Source organism: Mesoplodon densirostris, chromosome 2 (genome assembly GCF_025265405.1).
Source record: "Mesoplodon densirostris isolate mMesDen1 chromosome 2, mMesDen1 primary haplotype, whole genome shotgun sequence".
Classification (NCBI taxonomy): Eukaryota; Metazoa; Chordata; class Mammalia; order Artiodactyla; family Ziphiidae; genus Mesoplodon; species Mesoplodon densirostris.
The window spans coordinates 114,388,111-114,412,166 of record NC_082662.1 but is presented as its reverse complement, the minus strand read 5'-3'; the positions used below and the strand labels follow the sequence as shown (position 1 = coordinate 114,412,166).

The following is a 24,056-nucleotide window of genomic DNA, read 5'->3' as shown; positions in this document are numbered from 1 at the left end:
AAACTGTCAGGATACAATTTTAGCAAAAAAAAAATTTATTTCTCAGCCAAAATGTCAGTTTCCCCTCAACCCTATCCCCAAAGAAGAAATAAAATCACAGATACATGACAAAAGTATTTGAGGTGCCCCCCGACATAGGCAGACTGAGCCATGGGGTACAGACATCTAGGGCATCCTGATGTGATTCAGACCCCTGAGGTCAAAGAGCCCTGAGTGGGAACCCCAGGAGGAAGCAGAACCACAGTGGAGCCCTGGATTCCTTATTGTGATTGGGAAGTGGGCCAGGAAGTGTTACAGCTCACATCTCATCTGCATGCAATACAGTTCTGATGTGCCTGCTGGGGCCTGCCCTCCCTCCTGTCTTCTCAAGCAGTGTCCTTGTTGAGCCATTTACACCCTTGGCCCCAGGTGGCCCCTCCAATCTGGACTCTACCGCTGGATTCTCCAGATTTTCTGTCATGTCCTTGTGAGTCAGGATGTTTCTGGAAATCACTGTGGGGTGAAGGAAAAAGGGCAGTAGAATAGTGCTCCCTTGGTTGGGGATCCTAGAGAGAACAGGACCTCCCTCCCACTTCTTGACTACTCTGGAAAACAGTCCTTTCCTGCCCTTGCCTCTCACCTCCATGAGGCTGGTAATCCTCAGGCCCAGCTTCTGGTAAGCCCTGAAAGGGGCTGAAACTGGGCAGGATGATGAGAGCCAAGGAGAAAAGAAGGATCTGGGAAGAAGCAAGAGGACATTTGGGCTGTGGGGACAATAAGGGAAGGGAGCAGAGGGCAGAGTGACTAGGGGGCAGTTGGGGTCATCAGGGATGGGAAGATAGGTCTGGCTACGGAGTGGGGGCATCAGGATGGCAACCTGGCAGAAGATGGAGGAGGTGGCAGGGGAGATGGGAAGTAGATTAATGGTACCAGAACACAAGTGCTAGTCTGGGCGGCTTTGTTGGAGGTTTGAACAATAAGCATCTGCAGCTGGCGGAGCTGAGTCACCAGGGAGCTGGGAAACGAGGAATGAAGAGTTAGATCTCCTGGGAACCAGGGCCCAAGAATGGTATCCCTGTGTGCTGCACCCTTACCCCAACACACACACACTGTTTTCACTCACATGTTGTGCCTCTCCAGCTCCTGGACTTTTTTCTGTAGTTCCTGGTTCTGTGCAGAACAGGCAGCCACCCTAGGAAGGGTGGAAAGGTAGGATAAGGCTCTGTAATCATGAGTCCCTGACCTTGCCTGCCTTGGTGAGGAAGGGGGCCCAGTCGTGAATCCAGAAATATGAGTCCAAACATACCTACTCTCTAGTCCATCGATGTACTCTTTCTTCCGCCGCCGACTGTCCTGAGCTGACTGCTTGTTACGGATTTTCCTCCTGACCTTCTTGAGGACCCTCTCCTCTGCCTGGGGGCCCAGGGTGTGTCAGTCCTGGGCCCTTAACCTCCCCCAACTCCTCAACTCTTCCCCTGCTATCCTGGCTCCTCAGAGGCCATGGTAGGGCCGCTGGGTTATGATACCCTTTGGGGAAGCATGTTACCTTGGTGAGGGGCAGGTGAGAGGGTAGGGACACCCCTTCCTGTCCCAGCAGACGCTTCTCCTCTTCTGTCAGGAACAAGGTTTGACAGGGCAGCTGGTGGGGGACGAGAGAAGAGAATGGAGAGAGGGTCATCCCATTTTCAGTACTCATACTGTTCCCCTTGCATGCCTCCTGGAGAGTGTTTCCTATTTGCACTGAGGAATAACAAACCGTAAAATGAGATGAGGGGCAGGGACCTTAATGCAGACAGACTGTTGATTAAACCACAGGGACTTCCTGAGGCTGACAAGGGAGAAAGGTGGTTTTGTCATATTTTTGCCCACAGACTTAAGACCTTGGCAATCACAGCAAGTTAGGAAGGGCCTATTCTGGTCCACATTTCCACAGACCTTGTGGGTATTGGAAGAGGATGTGGAGTAACTCACTAAGGGTTTGCTTGATCTTACAGCAGGCAAATGATTCATTGTCAGCCATTAACTTCAGCTTAGCAGAGTGTTCCCATTACCTGCCAACCACAAGGAGATCCCTGGGGCGATGGCCCATCCTCCCCTAGGGGCTGAGCCCTACCTTTCAGACTGAAGTTCTGTCCCCTCTCAAAGAATTCCCCAAAGACAACCAGACTGAACAGCTTCTCATAACAAAGTATGTGGGGAACATAGATAGGTGTCTGGTTAATGTGAGCCCATCAACTGAGTAACTTGCTTTTCTAACTAATATTTCTTTTTGAAAGATTTATGCTTCACTTTGTGACTCAAGAGGAATTTGCTTTTGCCTGTTGATGGTCTTTGGCTTTTAGCTAATCCACTTCTATCTCTGCCTTATTCTGATGTTCCCTTCTTGCCTCTGTGACTATTTGGTGAATCGTTAGGGGGTGTCCCTCCCAATCCACCCAATCAAAATCTCTAAAAATGAGGTCTAGAGGTATTTATTTATGTATGTATGTATGTATGTATGTATGTATTTTTGGCCGCGCTGTGCGGCTTGCGGGATCTTAGTTCCTGACCAGGGATGGAACCCGTGCCCCCTGCAGTGGAAGCACAGAGTCCTAACCACTGGACTGCCAGAGAACTCCCCTCGAGGGTTTTATTTTATTTTATTTTATTTTATTTATTTATTTTTGCCGTGTGTGGGCCTCTCACTGTTGTGGCCTCTCCCATTGCGGAGCACAGGCTCTGGACGCGCAGGCTCAGCGGCCATGGCTCACGGGCCCAGCTGCTCCGGGGCATGTGGCATCTTCCCGGACCGGGGCACGAACCCGTGTCCCCTGCATCGGCAGGCGGACTCTCAACCACTGCGCCACCAGGGACAAAACCAAAAACAAAACAACCCAAACCGGGACTTCCCTGGTAGTCCAGTACAAACTCCCCAGTGTTTCTGATGCACACTCAAATTTAGATGCCTCAGACTTTTTAAGATTCCTCAGCCCAAGATTCTAAGATGCTTGGCTTGGCTTCTGGTCTCAGGTTCAACCACAGATTTGCAGGGAGGCTAGAACCTATTCCCTGCCTTTTGCACACAAGGAGTTCTTTTCAGGATAAAGGGAGGAACAGTGACCTGGGCAAGACCCCCCTCCTCATCCCCGCTGCAGGAACCAGCCCAGCTAGCCTTGGGAAGGTATGTGATGTGTTACTCCCCTACACTATAACCATGGGCAGTGGGTGCCTGGTGAACCATTGTTCCAGTAAAAAACGTAGTTGCAGTTGCTTCTACATTCTGTGCCCAGTAACCAGTTGGATTCCCAGGTGGCCTGTCACATTTCCACATCCTGACCCGAAGCTGAGACGATGGCCCTAGCTGAGCAGACAATGCTCATGGCTCCGGGCTTTCTCCTAAGCCCTACCCCTGGATTCCCTCAGCCCACCCTCTCCTTAATTGAGGCATCACCCCCTTACCCCCAAGGGATTGTCTCTCTTGTCTTTTCCTGCTCTTTTTTTTTTTTGTGGTACGCGGGCCTCTCACTGTTGTGGCCTCTCCCGTTGCGGAGCACAGGCTCCGGACGCGCAGGCTCAGTGGCCATGGCTCACGGCCCAGCCGCTCCGTGGCATGTGGGATCTTCCCGGACCGGGGCACGAACCCGTGTCGCCTGCATTGGCAGGCGGACTCTCAACCGCTGTGCCACCAGGGAAGCCCTCTTTTCCTGCTCTTAAAGTTGCCCACATCTCCCTGGCATTCAGGCCTGATGCCACAAAAATTAGGGCAAAGACAGTGTTCAGTATCCGTTTTCCCCTCCCTCATCCCCTGCTCCCCAGTTCTGTGTATCAGGGAGTACTGAACCCAGCTGACCCCCAGGACTCACCAGGGCTGCAGGAGGCACTGAGTTTACAGTGCCTGCTCTGGGCAGGATGTGGGCATGAGCATCGGGAGGCGGCTCACTGACCACACAGGCATCAGGCACCATAAATGGTGGGCTCCACTGATCTGAGGGAAACACAGGTGGCTGGGAGAAAGGAGATGGATGGCCGCAGGCCCTGGGTAGTGGCACAGGTTGGGGAAACTTCCTTAACCCCAGGGTTAGGGCTGGACCTGAAGGGCCATTGTCCGCTTCCCACAAAGAACACTGACCTATTTGGATGGAGATGAGCCCTACAGCTGGCCCAGCTTCCCCCTGCATCCTCTCCAGGGTCCCTGCCTCATAGACAACCTCATAGAGGGCAGGGGAACTGGGTGGCTTGGGGGCAGGGGGACTGTCTGGATGGCGAGGATCCTCAGAGATTCCACTGTCACTGCCAGGAGATGCTTCTGAGCAGTACACTTCATTGGGATCAATGAAAAGTTTCAGGAAATCTTCAGGCTCACTCTCTTGAAGACCCTACAGTAGAAGAGGGTGTATATGTGTATAAGGAAGAATTCTGGAAGTCCTATCTAACGTCAAAACTAGATCCTTCATGCTTCAGTTTCAGTCCCTTCTGTCCTTGGACATGAGGATAGTTACAGCTCATGTCTATTTTAGGGGCTCTGTCTTCAGACCTCTCTCTAAGTGGAAGCTGAAGCCTCTTGGACTTCTTATCACAGAGTTGTCTCAACCCACAACCACTCCCATTCATCACACTCACACAGCCATGGCCCCCACTGGACTCCCAGCCTTGCAGCCCCTGTTCCTGTAGCCTAGTTACTGGGACCTCTGAAGGTGGACCATGGAGTCCCAGCTCCAGGAAGGATCCTGTTGAGAAGACGTCTTCTGGAGGCTCCAGCCACATTTCCAGCAGGTCAGGGGTTCTGAAATCCATGCTTCTGCGGGGAGGCATGGGGGGGGTGCAGTTGAAGAAGGAGAATGATGGCTCTCCTCCTCCCCCACCCCCCACAGTTTCTGGGCTCCTCTCCCTCTTCCATTAGCCCCCTTCCTCACCTGTGCAGCCCCCTCACCTGTCACCCGGAGCTCTCGCCTTCGGCCTTATCTCTCTGGTTCAGACCAACAGGCACTCCCCTGGGTATTACCTGTTCCGAAGAGCCCAGCCCTGCCAAGCCAGCCTAGCCCGTTGATGGCCCCAAACACTACACCTTTTCTTTCCTCCAGGATCTCGCATCCTGGACCTGCCTAGCCAAACCCCGCCCCCAGCCTTACACTGCGTAAGTGGGTTGCACCTAGCCAGGAGCCACGATAGGGGCGCAGTAGCTGGAGCAGGGGGTTAAGAAGAGGAGCGTGCACAAACCGGTCTTAAAACAGCAGCCTGCCCTTTCTGCCTCAGTTTCTCCTAGCGATAGCAAATCTTCCTGAGGGTTTGCTGGCTCCTCAGGGAAGGATAGAGATGGCTGTGACTGGAGCACAGGACGCTTGAGTGCCTGTCCTCTGGACGTCAGTTTTACGGGCGGGAGACCACGGCGGGGTTGAAAACAAAGGAGAGAAGAGTCCATAGGATTGCCGAAGACTGACAGAGGCATCCCCTCCCCCACCGCGTGGCGCTCTTCCCACACTTGAGTCTGATTGGACGCTAGAGACATCCAGAGGTTTTGAGGGGTAGTGCCTTGAGCCAATGGGGTTACCGCCTCGAGGCAGGCTCCGCCGTAACTAGTCGGAATGGTCTGTCAGAGAAGGAGTGGGGCCAATGCGGCCGGAGCACTTATTTGTCTGGCTGGGATTTGGTTCTGAGGGAGGGTAAGAGCCAGAAGACTTACTGTAGGGAAGGGGTGGGGTATGTGTGGGGGGAGCGCCGGGGGAACTTCCGGAATGTGGCTGAGGCTTGGTTTGGTTTCACTTGCCACGTGACTCCGAAGTGTTAGGGAGTAAATAACCTGTTGACCCAAGTTATGTGACAGCACTTTGACTCAGCGGGCGGAAAGTCGCGCAATCGCAGGTTGTCCAAATCCGTAATCCATGCATTATGCTACTGATAAAGAACAGCATTTATATACGCACACTCACAGGACTGTCTGTTAACTAACGGAGGGACAAGGGCCTAGAAAACTGCAAGCGGTTAAAAAATCATTCGGATTTGGTTTGGGAATGACTTATTTTTTGGGTATGATTACCAACGACAATATGCAATATGTGTCCTGCATTTGTATAGTTTACAAAATGTTTTTTATAAGCATTGTTCCTCATTTAATACACAACAGCGCTGAGGTAGACAGGGCAGGTAATGTTTTACTAACTTTACCAATGAAAAGACAGATACGTGACTAGAATGTAGTAATACCGAAACTCGGGGCATTTTGCCTTGGTCCAGAGACTGATGACCCAGGAATTCACTTTAAATAAAATAATGGATATAGGATAATACTGATATAGGTATGATTTTCATCTGCCTGCCTCCCCAGCAGTACTTCAGATAAAGGATACCTGAGTGAATAAAGCACAAAAATTTGGGTTGTGGATCCAGAGTTCAAACTGGTATTCTTCCCGTGAAAATTTAAATGGGCTGAGGGTAAAGACAAGAACAGGATCTAACATTTATTGAGTAACTGATATATGGTAAGGTATTTTCATGTTACGCATATAATTCTCATAACAACTCATAGCTGGCAGAAAGAAGTTAAGTAACTTTCTCAAGATTACTCTTGTTGACTGAAAAACATTGCACAACCTAAAAGTTGAGAATTTTGTTTTATTTGGCAGTCTTTCTGAGGACTTCAAGCCTGGGAGGCAGCCTCTCAGACAGCTCTGAGGGACTGCTCCAAAGAGGTAAGGGAGGAACCAGGATATACAGGAGTTTTTGCAACAAAGACCAGGTATTAGGAACATCAAAGGATTATTATTAATTAAAGAAAACCAGATATCTCAAGTTAATGAATTTAGCACTCTATGTATGGGAAAATATAAGAGCCTGGGCTCACTGAAATTATTCCTTTGATTTGCACCTTAGCTCTCTAGGGCCAGTTTCCTGTTCTATCCCATCCCAAGTCCCTCAGGGCACACCTTTGGGGGTGGCTGCAGTGGCTGAGGGCTTGGCAGCAGGGCAGCCCATTCCTATCCATCCTGAGTTCTCTCTGGGCTTACCAGGCGCCTGTAGTGGCTTGATGGCTGCAACATCCTTTGTTTACTCATATGGCAGGCAACATTTTTCATTCACTTTGTAAGTAGCTGAACCAAGATTTGGATGCCTGAGCCCATATTCTTTGCACTATACGAAGCTACCTTGCTGGGGCTTTCTCAAATTTTCCCACTCTGGCTTTCCTGCTCATATCCCCGCATCTTGCTCAAGTAGTGAGGAGACAAAACAGGCTTCCTAGATTCATGCAGAGCTCTAAGGAAAGCAGAGCTGTCCTTGATGAGATCTTTCCTAGAGGAAGAAAATTTTCAAAGGGTTCCTGCAGGCTGCATGTGTAGAGATGATTAAGTGGAAGATATACAGTCATCCCTGCTTATCCGTGGGGGATAGGTTCCAAGATCCCCCTCGGACACCAAAGTCCTCAAATGTTCAAGTCCCTTAAGTAAAATGATGTAGTACAGGCAGCCCTCTGTATTCGCGGTAGCAGTTCCGCATCTGTGAGTAGGGAGGGCTGACTACACTCAGCCTCTGTTAGAACTGGATGGAAACTCTGGCACCATCTGCTAGTCTAACTTCCCTCTTCCACCTGATTTATCAAGCTCCTGAGAGGGAAAATGACTTGCCTAAGATCACACATCAAATTAAGGTAGAGCTGGGACTAAAACCCAAGCGTCCTGACTCCCAGTCCATGATTCCTTGTTAATTTACTAATTAACAGTAATCTTGAAAGCATAATTTGTGACAGACAAACCAGTGCATGCATAATATTCCCTTGAATAATCTGGAGTTTTCCCTAATAGTAATTTTTATCTTCTTTATTTTAAAATATTTATTTAGTTTGGCTGAGCTGGGTCTTAATTGCAGCACATGGGATCTTTGCTGGGTCATGTGGGCTTATAGTTGTGGCATGTGGGCTTCTTAGTTGCGATATATGGACTTTAAAAAATAATTAATTAATTAATTAATTAATTTTGGGCTGTGTTGGGTCTTCGTTTCTGTGCGAGGGCTTTCTCTATTTGCAGCGAGCGGGGGCCACTCTTCATCGTGGTGCGCGGGCCTCTCACTGTCGCAGCCTCTCTTGTTGCGGAGTACAAGCTCCAGACGCGCAGGCTCAGTAGTTGTGGCTCACGGGCCTAGTTTCTCTGCGGCACGTGGGATCTTCCCAGACCAGGGCTCGAACCCATGCCCCCTGCATTGGCAGGCAGATTCTCAACCACTACACCACCAGGGAAGCCCCGGACTTTTTTTTTTTTTTTTTTTTTTTTTAATTTGGCTGTGTTGGGTCTTAGTTGTGGCAGGCGGGATCTTTTGTTGTGGCGCATGGGCTTCTCTAGTTGCAGCGCGTGGGCTCCAGAGCGTGCGGACTCAGTAGTTGTGGCACGTGGGCTTAGTTGCCCCGCAGCATGTGGGATCTTAGTTCTCCGACCAGGGATCAAACCTGGGCCCTCTGTATTGGGAACGTGGAGTCTTACCCACTGGTCCACTAGGGAAGTCCCAGTAATTTTTATCTTTTAATGAAGAGCTTGGAACAGCAACGATACTTTCATTAAGTGACAGGACACCAATACCACATTTCACTTACATCCTGATCTTAGAATCCTATATGATTCTTTTCTCCTAGACCCCCTCCACCAAGAAGTCCTGATGTTCCCTTTTCTTAAGGAAGTTGCTGGCCTGCATTTCCAGAGCCTTCTCAGAGGCATCACCTTGTCCCTTCTTTAGGTGAGGCCTTTTCACATTTGCAAAAAAAAAATAGACTGACCCCCCTTTATTTTCCTCCGTTGCACCCTACCCTCCCATGAGACTAGAAGAGGATTCGGATAGCACAGTGATGTGGGCCAAGAGAATCCAGGCTAAGGAAGCAGTGAAGGTCCAGAGTCGAAAATACCTTGGTTCATTCAAGGAACAGAAAACAGAAAGGAGGCCAACAGGGCTGGAGGGAGAGAAGTTGGAGAGTTCCAGATGAGACTGGAGAGAACCCTGGCCAGATGCCTCGAGGCACGGTAAGGGTGATAAGCTGGAGTGTGCCGAGAGAAGCTCCTCACTGAGTGGGGTTTCAGCAACCTCTGAGAAGGGTCCCACCAATTTTTTACCCACTTGCAGGCAGAAGGCTGCAGGGAAGTTAGCTCCGGCCATTGGTAGTTCAAGAAGGGTTGATTTTCAAGAAATACCCTCACTTTGCTATTCCCCTTTTCCAATTCTTCCTTGTCTTTTTTTTTCCTTGTGGGTGCTGGCGAAGGAGTTAAGCAAGAAAGTCAGTCCTAAGAAGGGAATGCTTTCCCTTTGGTGCCCAGGTGCACAGAAGGGGATCTTAGAATCTTCTAAGAGAGAAAAGAAGACTTCGGCCCAAGACCAGGCAGATATCCTCAGAGATGTGGGAGGCGGAAGACTTGGGTATGCGGGGGTTGGGTATGGAGCACCAGCCTTGACCGCGGGGTTTCTAGCTTCCTCTTTTAGAATCTTCAAAGGATCGGAAGCCTTCGTTGACCGGCCACGTTCGCCGGTCAGACCTCCACCACAGCGCCCCAGCCCCTCAGCCCCTCAGCCCCTCAGCCCCTCAGCCCCTCAGCCCGTCAGCCCCTCAGCCCGTCAGCCCGTCAGCCCATCAGCCCCTCAGCCCCTAGGTGCTCTCCGAATTCCCTTCCCTTGCCCCGCCCCGCTTGTCTTCGCCTCAGCCGGGCTCTGGCTGCTGGTCTCTGATTGCTCCTAGCTCACGTCACTCCCAGTCTGGACCCGCCCTCTGGGCGCTGTCATTGGCCACTGGGGGGGTCGGTACGCCGCGGCTGCGGGGGGAGGGGTAAACGATGGTGAGGGGGCGGGAATTCCCGACTGGAGGCCGGAACAGAGTGGATGCCTTGTAGTGAGACCCTCGAGAGGTGAGTGCGGGATCCCAGAGAGCGGGATCCGGGTCGGCCGCCCAGGCTTCTCGGGGCCTACGAGCCGGAGTCCGGGCTCTCACGTTCTTCTTCAGCTTCCCGGCACGCTGGCGGCCTCAGACCCCGCCTCCCGGAGCCCGGACTAACAGACACCGCCCTCAGTTGTTGGGTCAGCCCGTCCCGGGACCCCAGGCGCCTAGGGCCTCTCTTTGGTCGTTTGCCCCGCCATCCCAGCCTGTGGCCTGAAACGGTCGCTCTCTGCCCTCGGGGGGATGGCGCTGGGGAAATGGGAGCGGGAGAGCACCCCAGCTCTCCCTGTTCAGGTGGTCCACGAAGCTACCCATGACATCTCTCCCTGAACCCTCTTCGCTTCATCCATTCCTTCCTGGAAAGGAGGCTTGACCTCTCCTTTGCTTAGAGGACCCCAGCTCTCTAGTTTTCTGGGAGCTCCGTGTGAAAGGGTAATGAGATATCCACACAGTCCTCATGCCTTAATTTCCCCCTTGCTAGGTCCCTGAATAAGTCACTTGAAAAAGTCACTTGAATGGGATAAAGTCTGAGGGGAAAGAGGGATATTCCCAGTTCAGGAGTGGATGAGTCACACTGGGATAGGGAAGGTCACAGAGTGGCTGGGGTGAGGGAGCTGCATTCTGCTGACCAGCCTTCCCCTTTCCTTGGCCCCGTATTTCCCTAGTGACCACTCCCCCACTCACCCTGTCCTCCTAGGTCTGAGAGTCATTGGAGCTACCACAGCCACCATGGGGCCCTGGGGAGATCCAGAGCTCCTGGTGTGGCGCCCCGAGGCAGCAGCCTCGGAGCCCCCAGTGCCCATGGGACTGGAGGTGAAGTTGGGGGCCCTGGTGCTGTTGCTGGTGCTCACCCTCATCTGCAGTCTAGTGCCCATCTGTGTGCTGCGCTGGCCCGGCGCTAACCCTGAAGCCTCAGGTAAGCCTCTCCTTTTCCCTGCTGCCATGGATGCTTGGAGGAGGGAAGGCTCTGGGGCTAAGGAAGGTGACCTAAGAGAGGACGGCAAGAGTGACTGTTGCTTGGGTTGAGTAGTGGGGCTCATTTGCTCATTCCCTTCTATGCTCCACTCCTGCCCAGCCTCCCGCCAAAAAGCCCTGAGCCTGGTAAGCTGCTTTGCGGGTGGTGTCTTTCTGGCCACATGTCTCCTGGACCTGCTGCCTGACTACCTGGCTGCCATAGATGAGGCCCTGGCAGCCCTGCATGTGACGGTGAGCCCCGGTCATCTGCATGTGACCCTGTGTATGTGGTGTTCAATCACATACCTCTAGGAGCGGTGGTTTGTATGGATCTGTCCGTGTGTCACTCCACGACTGTATGGAAGGCTCTTGGCATGTGACCCCATGAGCTGTGATTTTTAGTCATAGAGCATAACTCTTTCTGTAAGTTCTCACCCCCTCAGTCCCTATGTGACACCTACGTACTCTTTGTGACAGTGTGAGGAATCCTATTACCAGGTGTGTGACCTATCTGTAGGCTTCTCTAGTTTCAGCCTCCAGGAAGTTAATAGCCCTCCAAGAATCATCTTCACCCTTCACCCTTTCCTGAAGGGCTGGGATAGAGGTCCCTACAGGCCTGGGACAGGTAGGAGGCAATTTCCAGGGACCCGGTGTTGCTGACCAAAAGGCTACGTAACCCAAGGAAGTAGGATGTGGGGAAGATCAAGTCCAAGGCATAGGACAGTCTTATTGGAAAAACTGAGACAGTTGGAGGAACTGAGGAAGTAACACTGAATGTAACTGTTTGTCTGTGACTGAGTGACTTGTGTCTCTGTGTGACTGTGTGTAAGCCTGATTGTCCCTGTGACAGTATGTGGCTCTGTGTGTGAGCATTTGGGAAAGTGGGCCAATGTGTGGCCTACATGTGACACTTTGTGTCCATCTACCTCAGTGACTTTCAGCTGAGGGTGGTTTTGCCCACCCCTGTCGTCCTCCCACCCTCACCCCCCACCTCCCCAGAAAACATTCGGTAATGTCTGGAGACATTTTTGGTTGTCTCAACTCAGGGAGGGAGGGCTTGCTACTGGCATCTAATGGGTATAGGCTAGGGATGCTGCTAAACATCCTACAGTGCACAGGACAGCCCTCTACATCAAAGAATTATCCAATCCAAAATGTTAATAGTACTAAAGTTGAGAAACCATGATCTACATGTAACACTGGGAGTGACACCATAATCTGTACGGTTCTGTGTCATTTTGTGTCTGTGGCACCAAGTGACTATATTTTTGTGTAACTGAGAGTGGCTCTGTGTGTGGGACCCCAGGTCTGTGTAACTGGGACTCCATTAAACTCTGCATCTGACTCTTCCTCCCCATTCTTGGCCTGTCTCCTGAAGTCCACGCTGTCCCCTTTGCCCACAGCTGCAGTTCCCCCTACAAGAGTTCATCCTGGCCATGGGCTTCTTCCTGGTTCTGGTGATGGAGCAGATCACGATGGCTTACAAGGAACAGTCGGGGCCACCACCTCGAGAGGAGATGAGGGCTTTGCTGGGAACAGCGAATGGTGGGCTGCAGCACTGGCATGACAGACCAGAGGTCCCACAGGCAGGTGGAGCCCCGGCAGCCCCCTCAGCCCTGCGTGCCTGTGTACTGGTCTTCTCCCTGGCCCTGCATTCAGTGTTTGAGGGGCTGGCAGTGGGGCTACAGCGAGACCGGGCTCGGGCCATGGAGTTGTGCCTGGCTTTGCTGCTCCACAAGGGTATCCTGGCAGTCAGCTTATCCCTGCGGCTGCTGCAGAGCCGCCTGCGAGCACAGGTGGTGGCTGGCTGTGGGATCCTCTTCTCATGCATGACACCCCTGGGCATCGGACTGGGTGCAGCTCTGGCAGAGTCAGCAGGGCCACTGCACCAGCTGGCCCAGTCTGTGCTGGAGGGCATGGCGGCTGGCACCTTTCTCTATATCACCTTCCTGGAAATCCTGCCCCAGGAGCTGGCCACTTCTGAGCAGAGAATCCTCAAGGTCATTCTGCTCCTAGCAGGCTTTGCCCTGCTCACTGGCCTGCTCTTTATCCAAGTCTAGTGGCCTCCAAGATACGCACGGGAGGTTGGGTATCACATGCCCTTGACCTTCCTCCCCCTCTCCCAGTGTGTGGGGAATAGGAAGGAGTGGGGAAGGGAGGTACTGAGGACCAAAGAGTTCTCTGGGATGTAAGGATGGAGGCTTTGGCACTATTTGGCCAATGAGAGGGAAGTGGGCAGACAAGAGCCTGGCCCCCAGGCCCAAGGGACAAAAGATGGTCAAGTCACTAGAGACATGATCCAGGGACATTAGTATTGGGGAAGACACTGAGTGCTGGTATCAGGGATCAGACATTACACATAGGGACAAGCTGATAGTTGGGAGGCCGGAGGTGGGTACCCAGCTGTTGTGGGATAGAGGTATAGAGAGGGCATAGGCCCAGAGTCAGCAGTCCTGTTGGTTCTGGCCCATTTCAGCCCTCTGTCACTTGGAGTGGACCCCTCCAACTTTTCTTAGCTCCTACTTTCATATCTATCTTCCTCTTCCCTTCTCCCAGGGGACTAGTGCCAAATGGCATCTTCCTGCCAGTTTTGATACCTTCTCTGGCTTCTCCAGTCCTGGTCACTTCTGTATTTTTAAAGTGCCAAATAAATCCCCTCCCTCTTTCTCAAAGCACAAGTGATGGCACTGAGCCCTGCCCAGCACCTCAGTGGAAGGGGTCTGCTTGCTCTTTGTTTTGGTCCCAGATTGTGGGGTGGGACAGAAATGTTTGCTGAGGTGGGGTGGGGGGGCAGGTTGGCAGAGCTACCATCCCCCACTACTGCTGCACCCTAGGAATACTGAAAATGGACATGGTGCCCCGTGCCTAGATGACAAACACTGAGATGCCAAAACTTTTTTTATACCAGAGGATCCCAAGGGGGAAGGGGAAGGCTCGCCCCCAGGGTTATTTTTTGGGGTGGGAGGGCTGTGTATAGGGCCATATTCTCTAGAATCTATTTTACTAACTGACCTGTTTTGGGACATGTTACCCAAATAAAACAAGTTTCTACACATCTGTACGGTATCTGATTCATTTGTCTTGGGAAAGGGGTGGGCACATGGCAAGTCTGAGAGGGCCTGACTCCCAGATGTTTAGGGCTGTTTGAATATCCCTGATCTCACTGTTTTCATTCAGGCCCCTCTAGTTCCCTTCCCTGGAGATGACCAAATTTTTCCTCTTGTCTCTTCCTGCTTCCTTCCCTGTCTCCACCCCTTCCCTTTCCTCCCTTTTCCTTTCCTCTCTTTAATCCCTCGCCCCTTCGCGTTTGTAGGCACGGGACCAATGCAGAACTACTCTTCCCAGTTTGCCCTGCGCAGGGAGCAGCCGAGGGGGAGGAGCAAAGTCCCCAGTTCCCGGAGTCAACAGGGCAGCTGGGAAATGGTGTCCGTTTCCTCTCCCGTATTGCGTGACTGGGGCTGCGAAGGAGTCACGTAAACAAACTATAATTCCCGGCGGTCCCCGCGCGCAGCAGGTCAGGGCTAGGCTGGGGCCGGGTTCGCGGTGCTTGCTGAGGCGGCGGCGGCGGCGGCGGCTACGGCTGGAAGAGCCGGGCCGGGGCCCGCGGCGGAGGCCGTGGCTTGTATTGGGAGGGTGGCGGGGAGGGACGGGGGAGGAAGATGGCGACGTCGGGGGCGAACGGGCCCGGCTCGGCCACGGCCTCAGCTTCCAATCCGCGCAAGTTTAGTGAGAAGATCGCGCTGCAGAAGCAGCGTCAGGCCGAGGAGACGGCGGCCTTCGAGGAGGTGATGATGGACATCGGCTCCACCCGGGTGAGGGGCCGCGCCGGCAAGCGGGAGCGGAGCAGAGCACTTCTTGAGCGGGGAGCCGAGAGGCGGGGCGGGGGCGGGAGCCGCAGCGAAAGAGGCGGAACGCGGCCGGGGTAGCGGGCGCCGCCGTCTGGGAGGCACGGGTGGAGGGCCGGTGGGCAGGAAGACGGGTTTTGCGGGAGGAGGTCGAAACTCCAGAGAGGCTGGAGGGTTTGGGAACGAATGGGAACTGAGAAAGTGAGGCAGGAGTGGACAGAGAGAGGAGGTGGTCCCCGAAGCCCGGCGGAGGTAGGAGGTGGGTGGTCCTTGTGCATCTCTGATTGAGTTCTCTCAGGGACTCTGCTGAAGCATCTTCTGTGTTGGGTTATGGGGTTGGGGGATGGCTTGCTTGCCCTAGTCTGGCTCCTCTCAGTTGGTGATCTCCTCTCATCTGGTCCCTCTGCCTTGTGCTACACTCGGCAGTTAGTATCTCCGGGAAAGGGCCCCTTGAGTGGTTTGAACGGCAGCGCTGGGTATAGTGGGGCAGGAAGTCCCCTCCTGCGTCCCGTCCCTTTGCTTCCTTTTTCAAATATTACTTGTGGTTTCCTGACGTGAATGAAGGTGAGGTCCATTGCTCACAGACTGGTGGTATTTTGCCTTGGCCGCCTTGGAGGAGAGATAGGGCTTTGGATCTCGAAAGGGGGTAACCAGTTGGCTATAGGTTATGTGGAACCTGATGGTTAGCTGAACTTTCTAGGGAGATGACTGTTTTGTGGGTAAGTTATGGGGTGCCTTGGAGGGTCTTCTGTGTGTAGGGAATATTCATTCCTGGGAAGTTCCAGAAAGAAGGAATCCTGGCGGCGTTGCTTCTGAAGCCCCCTGATCTTGGTTTCTTGCTTCCCAGGGCTGGATGTCAGAGAGAGAGAGGGGTGGGAGTTTGCCCAGCTGGTATGCAGTCCTAATTTAGGGACACATTATTCTCAAAACAGCAGGTGAGGATATTGCAGTGATCCCTTATGGCAGGGAGCTAGAAGGAATTTAAGGGGTGATGGATGGCCTAACATAAATACCACATTTCCAAGTTCTTTCTGCTCGTCTGACTGCCTTTGATTGAACCTGCCTATGACTGTAACTCCGGTTGTATTTTTGTGTGTGTCTCCCTTGACTCTGTTAGTCTTTTTTGTGTTTTTTACTCTTTTGAGTCTCTAGAGACCATGTGTCCTAGTTTTTGGGAGTCAGAACAGAGAAAGTTAGGTGGGGAAGCAAATCGTGTGTGTGTGTGTGTGCATAACCCCCTCTAACCACCGTGAGAATCATGATCTAACTGTGGACTGTCCCCCCTTTAGGAGCTTTTGATCAGAGTGGGGGCAGAGGCAGGAAGGTGGGCAAGAGGCTGACCTCCATCTGACAGCAGAGGAATAGTGGGATCTTAGGGCTTATAGGTACAAACAAAAGCTCAAAACTGAGCCTTCTTTCTTTGTGGTGCCTTGGTCTGTCAAAAGGTCCCCTCCACTCACCTTGCCCCTGTTGGGTAACTTTTCTTCTGCACATAAAAAAATCTAGTGGGCATACATGTCCAGGGCCTGGGGACCCAAGAATCTAAAGTTAGGGATTAGAGACCTGGAGCTCAGCCTGTTACCTGGCCAGCTGGGAGGTCTCATTTGAGGCAGATGAGGCCTTTGGGGCCCATACTCCTGGAAGCTGGGGTTATCATGTATATTAGTAGCAGTCTTGAAGTGGCCCAAAGGTCAGCCTAGCGCCCGCTAAACTCACTGGACTGACCTCTCGGAACAGAAAGTCCATTCTGTTGTTGGCCTATGCACAACGGTGTGACCCCTGGAAGCTCTTAGAATCTTAACCACTCATCAGCTGCCCTGGGTCTCCTTATTTGACTGGGGTGGCAGTAGCTGAGTCTTAGAAGTAGGTGCTCACCTCTCACAGAGGGACCTGAGACCTTTAGCCAGACTAAAACCATGCCAGGCTGAGGGTTGTGGTGTCTCACTCCAGTGCCAGATGTATCTCCCCAAAGTGAGGATGAGGCCAAGGAGACAGCTCTGGGCCAGGCTGGAGTGGGCTACTGCTTTTCTCACCCCCGTTCTCCAGGCTCCCCTACCAATTCAGGGGCTTTAAGACTAGGTAGAAGAATGCTGCTTTGTTTTGGCACTGTTTTTCCAGTTAGAAGAGCCATCGTTCCTTCGTTGTTCTAGTTTGGGAGGTACAGGCTCTGTGTAGCCTTCCGGAGGCTGGGCAAATGGCAGAGCCCAGAAGCTTGTGCCCGCCCTCCAGAGTGGGGAGGAAAGAGGCTGGCAGCTATAACTCTATGGCATCCACCTGTGGCCCTTCCCTTGTCTTCCAGTTCGTCCTGGATGCATCTGGAAGGGAAAGCAGAGGTGCCTAATAGGCACCCTTCCCCAGGAGTTAACCCATGTGACTAGCCTAGGGGCTCCTGGCAACCCCTCAGGGACTCTGTTTAGACTGATGCCGACTAGGACAGGCCCTGAGCAGAGTATCAGGCTCCACCTGGCAGGGTGACGCCAGGCATTCGTGATAGCATGGATGGGGGCAGCCTGAGGAAGAGCTAGGGCAGATTGTTTGCACCAGGTCTCAGTGGACCTTCTCCCCAGTACTGGCTTTTCTTCTGGCAGGTCTCTTAAAAGCAGCAGCAATAGTAGCGTGTCCTGGAGACAGGGATGGCAAGGAGGGCCACAGGAACAGTGCTCAGGACCCTCGCTGACATTCCCATTTGTCCTACATGTCTCAGTTACAGGCCCAAAAACTGCGACTGGCATACACAAGGAGCTCCCATTATGGTGGCTCTCTGCCCAACGTGAACCAGATTGGCTGTGGCCTGGCTGAGTTCCAGGTGAGTGGACACCAGCTGGGGGAGCGCAGGCTCTCACGCAGCTCCCTCTGTTGACTTGCCTGTCTCTTTTGGCAGAGCCCCCTCCACTCCCCTTTGGATTCATCCCGGAGCACTCGGCACCACGGGCTGGTGGAACGGGTGCAGCGAGATCCCCGAAGGATGGTGTCCCCACTTCGTCGCTACCCCCGCCACATATCCTTCACTGAGGGGCTGCGGAGTCTGGAGGGCAGTGGGGTGGGGTTCCTCAGGAACTCATGGTAGGAAAAGGGACCTGAAGTGTTGTCCAGTGCCATCCTGCGGGAGCTCTCCTTTACCCAGGTTCCCTGACAAGTGACATTTGGTGCGTGTTTCAGCACTGGCTCCTGTGACAGGGAGCTGCCCCTCCTGAGACTGTGCCCTCCATCTCTGGCTGGCACTGACCATCCTCACTTCACCTTGCTCTTGGCTGCTAGAGGCAGGGCTCCCTGGTATGTCTCATGCTACAGGGATTTTGCTTCCCTCCTGCTCACATTTCTGTTCTTAGCTTTCAGTCTCAGAGACCTCCACAGACCTGTCTCCCCCAAGCCCTGCCTAGATATTCACCTATATTTTCCAGCTTCTCTAGGCCTGATTCCCTTTTTCTCTTCCATCCTTTGCCCCTATTGTTGCCCCTTGTAGAGGAGGAGAAAGGTGTTTGTTTCTTGAAACAGCTCATCTGCTGCCTTCTGTTATTTTTCTCTCATCTGGTCTCTCTCCCGTCCACCCCCTCCTCACTTTTTCCCTTAACTGGTGTTCTTCACATTGACAGCTCTCCCTATAGTCCTGCCTACTTATCTCCTCCCCCGGAGTCCAGCTGGCGGAGGTCAGTGTCCAGGGCGGGCAGGATCTCCTGCCCACTCTCTGACTTGTCTCTGGCGGGAGCTGGGGTTGGGTTTGGGCCTGCTGGGCCAGGCTTTCAGCAGTGCCTCCTCCCGTAATGGCAGGGCTGGGAGGGGTGGGGGTAGGTGGAGTAGGTGGGTCAGAGTCCAGTCTTGGCCATGTTGACACGTGTGGCCAAGCCTCCCAGTCCAGCCAGAGCAGGACTAATGGCAGCTGGGGTGTGTGTGTGGGGGGAGGGGAGAATGGTAGGGTGGCAGGTGAAAATGGCTGCCTCCTGTCAAGAGTGGGTGCCAGGTGCAGTGTTCTGGCATTCAGGTTTCTGAACCCTTCCCCTGTCCATCTCATCCCTAAGACTCATACCCAGCACAGTTGCTGGGCTCCAAGATTCCTATTCGGCTTGTCCTGGCAGAGAGGAGTTATTTCCAGATCTCCTAGGTTGTTTGGGGAGAGGGTTCATGGATCACAGATATCAGCAGAACCAGAAAGAAAGAGGCATGATGATCCTGGGTGCCCAGCCCTCTTGGCTGCCCCACACTTTCCAACCCCCATGCCTGCCCTCTGGTCCATTGCTAGCCTTCCTCCTCATCACTTTGTTTTTCCATCCCAGGACAATGCCCTGGGGCAATTTCCCTGCAGAGAAGGGGCAGTTGTTTCGACTACCATCTGCACTTAACAGGTGATGGCCCTTGCCTTCTTTAGGCCACATCTCTTCTTATCTGTAGTTTCTGGGGCCCTGCTCTCTCCCCCCACCCTGTCCCAGCCCAGCGAGTGTTTCCCCTACTGAGCAGGGCATGAGGACCAGGAAGACTGTTACAGGTACCAGCTCATCTCTTTTCCCCCCCCAGGACAAGCTCTGACTCTGCCCTTCACACAAGTGTGATGAACCCCAGCCCTCAGGACACTTATCCAGGCCCTGCACCCCCCAGCGTCCTGCCCAGCCGCCGTGGAGGTAAGTGGCCATGTCCCAGGGGAGGGAGTAGCCGTGGAGCTTTTGTTTGAAGCAGGTAGGCAAGTGGGCTCTGCAGCCAGCTCTAGCGTATCCTTTGCAGGTTTTCTGGATGGCGAAATGGACTCCAAAGGTATGTGTTCCTCACCGCATTTGATATGTGCGGGTACTGAATGCCAGAGAATCTCTGGGCTGATGTTGGGAGCTTTGTTCAGGGCCAGGGAGTGGGAGCCCTTCCGCTTGCGTCTGCTTCCTGTCCTGCCTTCTCCTTCAGCCCTCTCATCACCAGTCTTTCTCTTTCAAGTCCCTGCTATTGAGGAGAACTTGCCAGATGACAAGCATTTGCTGAAACCATGGGATGCTAAGAAGGTAGGCGTGGCCCGCTGTCCCTCTTCTTTCCAGGGGGCGGGTCTTCAGGGTCCTCCACTGAGCTCTGTCCTCATTTGCCACCTTCTTCCTTCTTTCCTCAGCTGTCCTCATCCTCCTCCCGACCTCGGTCCTGTGAAGTCCCTGGAATTAAGTATGTATCTCTCTGAGGTCAGCTGAGCGGGTGGAGGAGGGAAGCAAAGGGAAATGTGGAATGCTGATCTCTGCTCTTCCCTGACCACTGCCCCCACCCCCATTTACATCTTTTCCTCTCCTTCCCCAGCATCTTTCCATCTCCTGACCAGCCTGCCACTGTGCCTGTCCTCCCACCTGCCATGAACACGGGAGGCTCCCTACCTGACCTCACCAACCTGCACTTTCCCCCACCGCTGCCCACCCCCCTGGACCCAGAGGAGACAGTCTACCCTAGCCTGAGTGGGGGCAACAGTACCTCCAATTTGACCCACACCATGACCCACCTGGGCATCAGCAGGGGCCTGGGCCTGGGCCCAGGCTATGATGCACCAGGTGAGTGGCTGTCTTGGCTGTGTGTCCCTGGGGTGCTGTCTAGCTGGAGGGACGAAGGGGTGGGAGGCTCGAGCACCTTGGGATTCTCCTGTGACTGCCCACACCAGCCCTTCACCTGTGTACCCCAGGATTCCCTCCCAGCAGTTTTCTGCCACTGAGAACTGGTAGGTGTGGCTTTTCCTAGAAAGAAGATGGAGAGCAACCCCCAAGCGGGCAATGCCATCCTGACTGCCAGGGACAGAGTAGGGAGGACATTGTGTTGCCGCTTCCATAGTCTGGCCACTGCTACCCATTCTGGGCAGAAAGGGGCCCAGTTCCCATCAGTAATGTTGGCATCTCTGGTTTTTTGTCTGTGCCTACAGGACTTCATTCACCTCTCAGCCACCCATCCTTGCAGTCTTCCCTAAGCAATCCCAACCTCCAGGCTTCCCTGAGCAGTCCTCAGCCCCAGCTCCAGGGCTCCCACAGTCACCCCTCACTGCCTGCCTCCTCCTTGGCCCGCCATGCACTGCCCACCACCTCCCTGGGTCACCCCTCACTCAGCGCCCCGGCCCTCTCCTCCTCCTCTTCCTCCTCTTCTGCTTCATCTCCGGTGCTGGGTGCCCCCCCTTACCCAGCTTCTACCCCTGGGGCCTCCCCCCGCCACCGCCGTGTGCCCCTCAGTCCCCTGAGTTTGCCCGCGGGCCCAGCCGACGCCAGAAGGTCCCAACAGCAACTGCCCAAACAGTTTTCGCCAACAATGTCACCCACCTTGTCTTCCATCACTCAGGTATGCGTGGCTCCCTTCCCTACATGTCTGTCTCCCTTCCCTTCCTTCTCCTGCCAAGTTCTCTCCCTCCCACCCTGCTTTCCTCAAATACCTCTTCTTCTTAACTCCTGTACTCCTGGTGTCATCCATCGCCTTGCATTCCTCTGTCCTCTGCCTGCCCCACTCTTATCCACCTTGTTTCCTCTTGGCTTAAGAATGCAAACTCTGGGGTTAAGCTTTCTGATTTCAAATCCTGGCCCCACCTCTTACTGGCAGTCTCCTTGGACAGTTATTTAACTTCTTTGAGCCTCAGCATCCTCATCTATAAAACCAGGACAGCAATGTAAGAATCAAAGGAAATCACATACGGAAAGTACACAGCACCATGCCTAGCCCAGGTGCACGCTCGACAAATGATAGCTTGTCCTTTCCCTTTTCTCTCTTTTTTGTTCCTATCCTTCTTTCCTTGTCTGTCTTTTTTCTCCTGCCTCCATCCTGTCCCATCCGCTCTCCCATCTCCTCTCCTTCTTCCATAGATTTCATAGAGTCAGAGACTGTCAGGGGATGGAGCCCAGTCCCTTCATCTCACAGATGAGGTGGCTGGGGCCCAGAAGGAAAGTGACTTGTCCAAGTTTACACAGCATGTTAGGGAAGAGTTGGGACCATTACTAAAAATTCTTGGTTTAGGGTTTTTTCCTCAGTGTTAACATTCTTAGCTCTTCTCTCCCTCCCCATACTTCTCCCCTTTTCTGTTATCTCTGCTCCCCTTCTTTCACCCTAATGCTCTTCTTCCCTCTCCTCTGCCCTACTTTCCCTTTCTTTCTCTGTTCTTCTTCCCTGGAATGTGTGTTCTATGTTCCATCTTTATGCAGGTCCCCTTTTCTGTAGGAAAGACTGAGGTCAGGCCAGCAAGGGCTCTGCTCTCTGGGAACTTGGAGTAAAAGCCTAGCTTCCCTCCTTCCTCCCTCCTTCCTCTCACAGTCCCTCTGGCCTCTTCAAGGCTTTAGAACAGCCATTCTCAAGGTCACTGTTGTGTGATCAGTCCCTTGTGAGGTGTGTCACAAGTAGTTGATTACTAACAGTAGTTAAAGTACCAAGGTTTAGGAATAGTTGACTCCTGGAGTGGATTCAAAATTATCCTTGTGTTAACCTCTCTCAGTCACTTTCATCCTGAGACGCATTTTTGAGAGTAGTTGCACCCCAGCGATGCCCAATGGAACGCTTTTGGGTTTGTGTTGACAATGGTCGCAGCTTAAAAGGGTGGGAAGCCCTGACAAAGAGCTCCTCTCAGGGGGCACGTTGAGGGGTAAGCTTCCCCCTTTCTCCTCGCTTTTCTTCAGGGCGTCGCCCTGGACACCAGTAAGCTGCCCAGTGACCAGCGGCTGCCTCCATACCCGTACAGTCCCCCAAGTTTGGTTCTGCCCACCCAGCCACCCACCCCAAAGCCTCTGCAGCAGCCAGGGCTGCCCTCTCAGGCCTGCTCAGTGCAGCCCTCTGGTGGGCAGCCCCCAGGCAGGCAGCTGCACTATGGGACACTGTACCCCCCCAGCCCCAGTGGGCATGGGCAACAGTCTTACCACCGGCCGATGAGTGACTTCCGCCTGGGGAACGTGAGTACCCGGGTCCCTAGCTCAGAAGCAGGGGAGGGGCTGGGAGTGGGCCAAAAGAGCCTGAGTGGTATCGAGGGGGGCATTTTGAACTGGGAGATCTAGGTGGGGGAGAGGCTTCTTACCTGCCCCCAGGTAACACAGTACCGCCAACTTGGGGCTCCTCTCTTCCTGCATTTGACCCCGACTCCTGCCCCTCTCCCCCAGCTACCTCCGTGCAGCTTGCTCTTTGATGACTACCGCTTTGACCCGTTGTCTTCCTGGCACGCGCATGCTCTGTCCCAGTAGGTACGGTGCCCACACCTACTTTGGGCCCCGTGCTCACTTCTGTCGCTGTGCTTGTGGCCATCTCCCGCTGTCTCTGCTTTTGTTCCCATGGTGGAGGTGGGAAGCGGGGTGGGGTAGGGGGAGGTGTATGAATATTACTGGGCAAAGAGGATGTGTTAGCAGAGCTAGGCAAAGGCAGGCAGGACCACCCTGTTCTGAAGCCCACTTTCTCAAGGCCTGTCTGTGTGTCCATAGCTGGAGCAGTTCAGCATGGAGAACCCATCAACCAGCCTGGCGCTGGATCCCCCTGGCTTTTCCGAAGGGCCTGGATTTTTAGGGGGTGAGGGGCCAGTGAGTGGCCCCCAGGACCCCCATGCCCTCAACCACCAGAACTTAACCCACTGTTCCCGCCATGGCTCAGGGCCTAACATCATCCTCACAGGTAAGAGGTGTGGGTGGTGATGGGGGGTGGAAGGAGGGCGTGATACATTTGGTGGCACAGCAGGAGACTGAGGGGGTCTTGGGAGAGTTCGCAAGGCATGGGGTCCTCACTCATCTCTTCTGCCCACACAGGAGACCCTTCCCCCGGTTTCTCTAAGGAGATTTCAGCGGCCCTGGCTGGAGTGCCTGGTTTTGAGGTGTCAGCAGCTGGGCTGGAGCTGGGGCTGGGGCTGGAGGAGGAGCTGCGCATGGAGCCGCTGGGCCTGGAGGGGCTCAACATGCTGAGCGACCCCTGTGCCCTGCTGCCTGACCCTGCTGTGGAGGACTCGTTCCGCAGTGACCGGTTGCAGTGAGGGCACCTCATCGACATCCCTCTTCTCGGCCCCGTCCCCCCATCACTGTCCCTTTCCTCCCTTCCCCCTGGCCAGTAGAGACTTCACTCTCTGCCCCCAGATCCTCTTTCTAACATGAACGGAGGATCCCAAGAATGAGAAAAGGCAAGGGGTTTGTCCAGGTGGCCCCTGAATTCTGCACAAGGGATGGGGTTTGGGGGAGCTCAAGGGAGGGCCTAAAGCACTTGTAACTTTGAACCGTCTGTCTGGAGGTCAGAGCCTGTTGGAAAGCAGGGGGTAGAGGGGAGCCCTGGAGGCAGGGCTTGTCCGGATGCCTAGGGGTGGGCAGTGCCAGCCCCTCCTCACCACTCTTCCCCTTGCAATGGAGGAGAGAGCCAGAGTGGATATTATTTTTTATTAAATATATTATGTTAATAAAAAAATCATATCAAACCCTTGGTGTCATTGGCTACTGTTTGGGATGCAGGTCGGGATCGAGGGA

The 24,056-nt window shown here is 53.6% G+C and overlaps 3 protein-coding genes across 8 annotated transcripts; 2 read left to right on the top strand and 1 right to left on the bottom strand.

Annotated features, from left to right (window-relative positions):
- Positions 1–13: 13 nt before the first annotated feature.
- CREB3L4 (cAMP responsive element binding protein 3 like 4) lies at positions 14–5,401 on the bottom strand. 3 transcript variants are annotated; one of them, XM_060090585.1, is made up of 10 exons: positions 5,176–5,401; positions 4,645–4,756; positions 4,088–4,334; positions 3,822–3,943; positions 1,526–1,618; positions 1,286–1,392; positions 1,103–1,171; positions 910–994; positions 620–716; positions 19–492 (listed from the first exon to the last, which is right to left on the bottom strand). In XM_060090585.1, the coding sequence occupies exons 2-10, from the start codon at positions 4,750–4,752 to the stop codon at positions 299–301; spliced, it is 1,122 nt and encodes a 373-aa protein (XP_059946568.1). In that variant the 5' UTR covers positions 4,753–4,756; positions 5,176–5,401; the 3' UTR covers positions 19–298. The 3 variants fall into 3 exon arrangements, with proteins under 3 accessions (XP_059946565.1, XP_059946568.1, XP_059946567.1); XM_060090584.1 differs by having other exon boundaries at positions 22–492; positions 4,579–4,756; XM_060090582.1 differs by having other exon boundaries at positions 14–492; positions 3,822–4,334; positions 4,579–4,756.
- A 4,352-nt stretch (positions 5,402–9,753) lies between these two features.
- Positions 9,754–13,865, top strand: SLC39A1 (solute carrier family 39 member 1). The gene is made up of 4 exons (XM_060090581.1): positions 9,754–9,827; positions 10,554–10,772; positions 10,932–11,062; positions 12,214–13,865. The coding sequence occupies exons 2-4, from the start codon at positions 10,586–10,588 to the stop codon at positions 12,868–12,870; spliced, it is 975 nt and encodes a 324-aa protein (XP_059946564.1). The 5' UTR covers positions 9,754–9,827; positions 10,554–10,585; the 3' UTR covers positions 12,871–13,865.
- Positions 13,866–14,218: 353 nt separating this feature from the next.
- CRTC2 (CREB regulated transcription coactivator 2) lies at positions 14,219–24,007 on the top strand. Of its 4 annotated transcripts, none has more exons than XM_060090577.1 (14): positions 14,221–14,622; positions 17,360–17,461; positions 17,537–17,655; positions 18,243–18,302; positions 18,927–18,995; positions 19,165–19,268; positions 19,345–19,398; positions 19,570–19,634; positions 19,736–19,785; positions 19,915–20,159; positions 20,522–20,928; positions 22,248–22,517; positions 23,037–23,223; positions 23,355–24,007. In XM_060090577.1, the coding sequence occupies exons 1-14, from the start codon at positions 14,470–14,472 to the stop codon at positions 23,573–23,575; spliced, it is 2,106 nt and encodes a 701-aa protein (XP_059946560.1). In that variant the 5' UTR covers positions 14,221–14,469; the 3' UTR covers positions 23,576–24,007. The 4 variants fall into 4 exon arrangements, with proteins under 4 accessions (XP_059946563.1, XP_059946560.1, XP_059946562.1 ...); XM_060090578.1 differs by having other exon boundaries at positions 14,223–14,622; positions 19,369–19,398; XM_060090580.1 differs by lacking the exon at positions 18,927–18,995 and having other exon boundaries at positions 14,219–14,622.
- The last annotated feature ends 49 nt before the right edge of the window (positions 24,008–24,056 follow it).

Coding starts and splice junctions, on each gene's coding strand:
- SLC39A1 (XM_060090581.1), top strand. CDS start 10,586: ATGGGGCCCTGGGGAGATCCAGAGCTCCTGGTGTGGCGCCCCGAGGCA. Junction 10,773..10,931: donor CGCTAACCCTGAAGCCTCAG/GTAAGCCTCTCC, acceptor ACTCCTGCCCAG/CCTCCCGCCAAAAAGCCCTG. Junction 11,063..12,213: donor TGGCAGCCCTGCATGTGACG/GTGAGCCCCGGT, acceptor CTTTGCCCACAG/CTGCAGTTCCCCCTACAAGA.
- CRTC2 (XM_060090577.1), top strand. CDS start 14,470: ATGGCGACGTCGGGGGCGAACGGGCCCGGCTCGGCCACGGCCTCAGCT. Junction 17,462..17,536: donor GTGGCCTGGCTGAGTTCCAG/GTGAGTGGACAC, acceptor CTCTTTTGGCAG/AGCCCCCTCCACTCCCCTTT. Junction 19,635..19,735: donor AACCATGGGATGCTAAGAAG/GTAGGCGTGGCC, acceptor TTCTTTCCTCAG/CTGTCCTCATCCTCCTCCCG.
- CREB3L4 (XM_060090582.1), bottom strand. CDS start 4,752: ATGGATTTCAGAACCCCTGACCTGCTGGAAATGTGGCTGGAGCCTCCA. Junction 1,619..3,821: donor CAGTGCCTCCTGCAGCCCTG/GTGAGTCCTGGG, acceptor GTCCCCCACCAG/CTGCCCTGTCAAACCTTGTT. Junction 1,393..1,525: donor CTCACCTGCCCCTCACCAAG/GTAACATGCTTC, acceptor CTGGGCCCCCAG/GCAGAGGAGAGGGTCCTCAA.